Source organism: Tribolium madens, unplaced genomic scaffold (assembly GCF_015345945.1).
Source record: "Tribolium madens isolate multiple individuals breed KSU strain unplaced genomic scaffold, Tmad_KSU_1.1 Scaffold_91;HRSCAF=231;Tcas5.2_LG7, whole genome shotgun sequence".
NCBI lineage: Eukaryota > Metazoa > Arthropoda > Insecta > Coleoptera > Tenebrionidae > Tribolium > Tribolium madens.
In genome coordinates this window covers 12011590-12017033 of record NW_025401063.1, presented here as the reverse complement: position 1 = coordinate 12017033, position 5444 = coordinate 12011590, and the positions used below count along the sequence as shown (strand labels likewise).

The 5444-nt window shown below is 37.6% G+C and overlaps 1 protein-coding gene and 1 long non-coding RNA gene across 2 annotated transcripts; one reads left to right on the top strand and one right to left on the bottom strand.

Moving 5' to 3' along the window:
* Window positions 1–1465: 1465 nt before the first annotated feature.
* On the bottom strand, window positions 1466–2733 carry LOC123011303. Its single transcript, XR_006413134.1, has 2 exons — window positions 2302–2733; window positions 1466–2251 (listed from the first exon to the last, which is right to left on the bottom strand). It is a non-coding gene; the product is annotated as an uncharacterized LOC123011303 (long non-coding RNA).
* Window positions 2734–3081: 348 nt separating this feature from the next.
* Window positions 3082–5086, top strand: LOC123011256. The gene is made up of 8 exons (XM_044408613.1): window positions 3082–3268; window positions 3316–3686; window positions 3733–3887; window positions 3945–4114; window positions 4163–4356; window positions 4405–4534; window positions 4584–4763; window positions 4815–5086. The coding sequence occupies exons 1-8, from the start codon at window positions 3164–3166 to the stop codon at window positions 5046–5048; spliced, it is 1539 nt and encodes a 512-aa protein (XP_044264548.1). The 5' UTR covers window positions 3082–3163; the 3' UTR covers window positions 5049–5086.
* Window positions 5087–5444: the final 358 nt, after the last annotated feature.

Genomic DNA, 5444 nt, shown 5'->3' with positions numbered 1-5444 from the left:
AAATTCGTAAGACATGCTCTTTTGTTCTCTCCGAATTGTGTTCATGTTTAGGCTCCATAAAAAAATTATAGCTTCCGCCAGCGCTGCTAGTCCCGAACCTAGTTGTTTCTGCGAATCCACGTAACTATTCTCTGACCTTGTTTTGAGAAAGGGAGCTAGCTATGGATTTAAAGCCGGTGGAAACAATTCGATTAAGGTGGTCGGCGGATTAAATTTTAAAGCAATTGTTCTTTATCAGCATCTGAAATGCCGTTGAGAAGAACATGACTAAACCTTTTAGATAAGTCTCCATGTAGTGCCGATCCCGTGTTTTCCTCTGTGCCTGGTTCATTGCCGTCTAATGTCTCTTCGGTCGTGATCTCCAGGACCAGAGAGTCACTCTTGCGCCGAAGAGTGTCGGGTGAGAAATCCTCTGATGCCGTCACGCTCGGTGAACGGTTTTGTAAGTCCCTTCTAGGGCTCGTCACCTCGCGCAGAGTGTGATCAGGCCCTCTATCATAGGAGTAGTCGTGGGACAATTGTTGGGATTTCTCTCGCCGTTCAAAACGGTCTTCCAAACGTTTTTGTCGTTTGGCGAGTTTCCTTATTTCACTTAAGATTGTGTTTTCGGCGTCATCGGTTGAAGAATTTTTAGTGTACATTAGTATAAAACCGATTTTCTAAAAAACAGTGGGTAAGTTGAGAAGAAAACGGACGCAAAATCTGTATTTCATAAATAGGAATCATCATAAACATAAGGAGCATGGACAAGTAATTCCTTACATTGAGTTTTTTAAGGGTTTAAAACCATAGACGATCTTATGCATTCTTCCAGGTAAGAAAAAAGAAAAAGTTGAAATTCAAGACGTCTACAAGACAAAGTCGCATCTTACATCACGCGGAAAGAAACAATAAACGTTAAGAAGCTTTTATTCTGATCTTATGAAAACCAGAAAGTTACTTATGTGAGAGTCAAAATAAAGCGTCGATTTCAGTTTGTATTGTTAATTACTTCATTAAATAATATACTTCTTAAACAACTCTCATATTTACCTCAAATATCTCAATTTTATTTAAAGAGAACTGGTTTGCGCCATAGCAGACACAATATGTAAAGTAGGTACTAAAACAGCATTGAATGGTTTTTTATAAGATTGGCCCCATTTTTTATAGAATAAATAAACGATGATGGGGGGCTAATTTTTATCGGTGACCCCTCATTATTTAAATTTTTTACACTAACACAAGTGCATTTTTGCCTAATTTCATGGAAGTTACTTCATCGTAAGGAATTATTAAAAGAAAGCAACGAGACGTAGAACAGAAGCAAGAAATCAACCAATAAACGAAAAATACTTGCAAATTATACCAAAAAGACTTTCAACGACGACAATAATGTTACTGTCAATCTCAAATTGACAAATTTACTCGAACATGACATTTAAGTGGTGCAGTTGAAGTGCATATGTAAATTAATATACAAGGCTACCATCCTTAGAGACCCTTTAATTGTTTCAATTTACATTGTGATAGAATTTTTTATTTCACTTTTAAGTTGGTAATGAAAAAATGAAATTGATGACGCACCGGTCTACCCTCCTGAATTTTACTATACTATGTAATTCTTTCATGTACAACTTAATTTCAATATATGAACAAAAACACGACTAAACCCGTCACACCAAATTTGTATTTAAAACACAACGTGTTTCAACCACAAAGTGGTCATCCTCAGGTGAGAATAGTCGTTTAAACACATTTTCCATTTAAAAAAATACTTCCCAGTTTCATATGACAGTTTACGGAGGCACAAACGTGATTTGCTTCATCTAATCGAAATTTTAATGATAAGTAGAAGATAATTGTAAAAAGCTGATGAATTTTTCATAAATTGTTCTCACCATTCAGAAACGGAAAATAATATAATGTTAACAATTGGAAGAACAAAAAAGAAAACGTACCTTTGTTTTTTTTTCGCAATAAGTAGAAATCCCCTCATCTAGTTATATATATTGGCAAATTTCCTTTAACTAATTCAAAATTTTGACATTGCTCATTCAGGGCAGGGGCTAAATCTGGCTTCGCTAATGAAGGAAGTTTCACTCACATAACATTTCAGAACCTTTAAACTTTTTGTAGCATCACAAGAGGAATGTTCTAAGTTTTTAGTTTCTACTTCAGCTCTACAGTACAATAAGAATGTTCTTTATTAACCCGGTCATTGAAGACACCAGCTGTTAGAACGGCAAAAGGACAAAGTGAACGACCATACCTAAAAAATCTGAACTTGAAAGTGATCTTCGCATATATGAAAATTTTCACATCTAACGCCAGGGTCGATGTTACAAATTGTTCTCCAAAGCTGCTGTTTTCGTTGATCTCTTGGAAATTTGAAGAACCTCTTATTGCGGTTCTTGCGGTAAGCAACGCTGTTGCACAGGGAAAATCCACTGACCTTCCACGGGCTCCAATCACTGCAATTTACTAAAAGTCGTATATTACTTACCTAAATATCCAGGTTCTGTGTTAAGGTTAACGCGATGTTTACACAAAAATCAACGAATTATAATACATTTAAACTGTCACCATCGTCAACCGTTTCACAAAACTGCGTATGCTATTTATGCAATTTTTGCCATATATGGGTTGACATTATTGTTGACTATCTCGGGTGTATGCTTAGCGTGAAATTTAAAATTATGTTCCCAATTTCTCCATTCATGCGACACCCCCATGCGAATGACAGAACGCGAATGAATGCAAGAACGACGGGTGCAGAGGGAGTGGGAGAATTTCTTTAAACACAGTGGCGGAGGTAGCACGGAAGGCCTACTACGAGTACAAGTAAAATATCGTCGGACTGGACGCCGAAGTATAATTACTTGATTTGAGTCTACTTCTGGTTAAAATAAAATCTACCTTGTTAGGCCGTGTTCGCACGACGTGCTATCGTTGCTATATTGCGTAGTACCACAACTCTATGCTTTTCAATAAGCCCTTCTCACACACAAGCGCTGTAAATGGTAGCGATATCGCGTCATGTGAAAACGGCCTTAATCTTTGTAATTAGCCGCAGTCTTTTTTAAACAAAAATCTTGTTATTAGACGTGTTTGAAAATCAGTGTTGGCCAAGCACCTGTCAAATCCTTATCATCTTTCAAACTCTCGTCTAAATTCTAGCAAAATGGAGATCGAGAACAAATTAGACGAAGACTTCGTCTTCTACCTCGGCTTCGTCGGTACCTACTTTAAACATATCCGCGATAAAGACATTCGTCACCACTGCGAAGTAAGTCCCTCCAAGTGCCTTAAATTTCCTCAACCTTACTTTTTTAGCAATGGCTGCTAAAACTATGCGGCGAACCTTGCCAAAGCGTCGAAAAAAAACGAGGACGTAACATCTACCTCTCACAACTTATTCTATGCATGCAAACCGGAATTTTGGGCAATGAGTTTAAAGTTCCTGTCAACGAAGTAGATGTGGCCAATGCGACTCAAGTGTTTCAACTACAGCCTGAAGGAGAAGCAATGCTGGCCCCAGGATGGTTGGAGGATAACGATGCTGATGTTGGTACTGCTGCGAAAAATGCAAAGACCGGGAGAACTTACGTAGCTACAAGGACGTTGCCAGGAGGACAAGGAGCTTTTGCGTACGTTGCTGTCTCCTTGGACGAAGAAGAGCCGAAGTGGTTAGGAGGAGGCGAAGGGTGAGAGTTGGGGCTACTTGGAGAGGAGTAAAGAGTGAAGTTGTAGTGTTTTTGACCGGCATATGGAACAGAAGTTTAGGGAGGAGGTGCCCGACTATGAAATGGAGAAAATACTAGCAAGGAGGAAAGATCCCAAAGAGCGGGAGAAGGTTATCACCTTCTATAAAGTCCTATTGACAAATATTGAAGATGAGTTGGACGGTAAGTGATATATGTTAGTGTTACGTTTCTTATTCTTGATTCATGTCTTTACAATAGAAAAGATACAATCAGGTGAAAATGGCACTGTTAATGGTCTCTTGGAACAACTGGAACAAGATATGAGGGATCGTGGCCAGTTCGAGCCATTCGCACACCTGAATGCTAAAGATTTAAGAAATGAACTCCTTTTAGTACTACATGATCGCATTCAGCTCAGGATTAATAAAGTGACATGGACCGAATTTGGGTTTCCGGTTGTGTGAAAGTTGTTTTAGGTTATGAAACGCGAAGAACTTCTAGATGAAATAGAGAAAGGCATTCTTGCAAAATCATTCTTTGAAACCTCCGTAACGCCAGAAGATAAGTTCTTGTTACCTCCTGCAATGTGGGAGCAAGCTATAAATAAAATTCCCAACAAAAAATTGCTCGAGAAATTAAGAGATAACTATCCGATGATTCTGATAGAGAAGTAATAAATTTAATGGAAATGATTCAGAAATTTTAGACTGATTTACAGATTCTTGAAGCTACTTTCTGATTATAAGGAAGAAATAGCAGTAAGAATGCACCGCCGACACGAAAACATCGCCTCGCAGATGAAGCGAGAGTTGAGACGAGAAGATGAGAAAGGGAAGAAACTTGTCGAAGTATTGGATTCTTTTTTTCTTTACTTTAGTTGTAATTTTCTGAGTGTAGGGCGCCCAAATCGCATGCGATCACGCTTCTGAGATTCTCAAAGCTGTGAAAGAGGCCTATACGAATAAGGCCGAAGTTGAGAAGAGAAACGCCGAAAAGATTGCTATTCCTAAATCGGAGCATTCCGAACTGTATGACCAAATGAGAGCTGCTTTGCTTGATACTCAGAAGTCTGTTGAGGTTTGTGTCTTGTAGAACTGTAGGGTGTTTTTTTTTGAGAATGTGTCTTAGGATGAAGCGGCCAGAGGAAAAGTGTTGGCAGCTCAAATTGGAGAAATCAATGAACAAACTGAAATGTGTTTGAAAGTAACAGAAGAAAATGTCAGGAAAATTGAAGAGAAAAATATGGAAATTATGAAAAATATCAAAAGGTTGAATGCTGCAATTGACAATCAGCAAAAGAGGATCGAAATGGTGCAGAAGGTAGGAGAGAGGAAGGGAAACCAATTTGAATTTTTCTTCTAAAGAGCGGAAATGATATCTAATATACAATTTTGAGACTATTTTATTGTTTTATTGTTGTTTGAAAAATGTATTGTACATTTACAATCACCAAAGTTTTATGTACCATTGAAGTCGAAATATACTGGTACAGTGTGTTACGTAGACACTTCTAAAATTCAAATTTTGATATAGACACTATTTTTGTATGTAAGTCGGATTTGTCATAATTTTCGAGTAAAGGTTAAGTATTTGTCATGGTAATGTCAAATATGTCATATGATTCTTAAATAGGCATGAAATCGGTTCTTGGAAACAAGTTTAACGAATAAACCCGTCGTGCGTGTTTTAAAGACTTACTTATAAACTAGTATTATAATATACTATGTCCGGTTTGTTTCAATATTTATTGTTATGAAT

What these genes read in the sequence shown, in the direction of transcription:
- LOC123011256 (XM_044408613.1), top strand. Translation starts at nt 3,164, where the DNA reads ATGGAGATCGAGAACAAATTAGACGAAGACTTCGTCTTCTACCTCGGC. An exon ending in TTCAGCTCAGGATTAATAAA is followed by an intron (nt 4,115 to 4,162) that starts GTGACATGGACC and finishes AAGTTGTTTTAG; the next exon opens with GTTATGAAACGCGAAGAACT. An exon ending in ATACTCAGAAGTCTGTTGAG is followed by an intron (nt 4,764 to 4,814) that starts GTTTGTGTCTTG and finishes AATGTGTCTTAG; the next exon opens with GATGAAGCGGCCAGAGGAAA.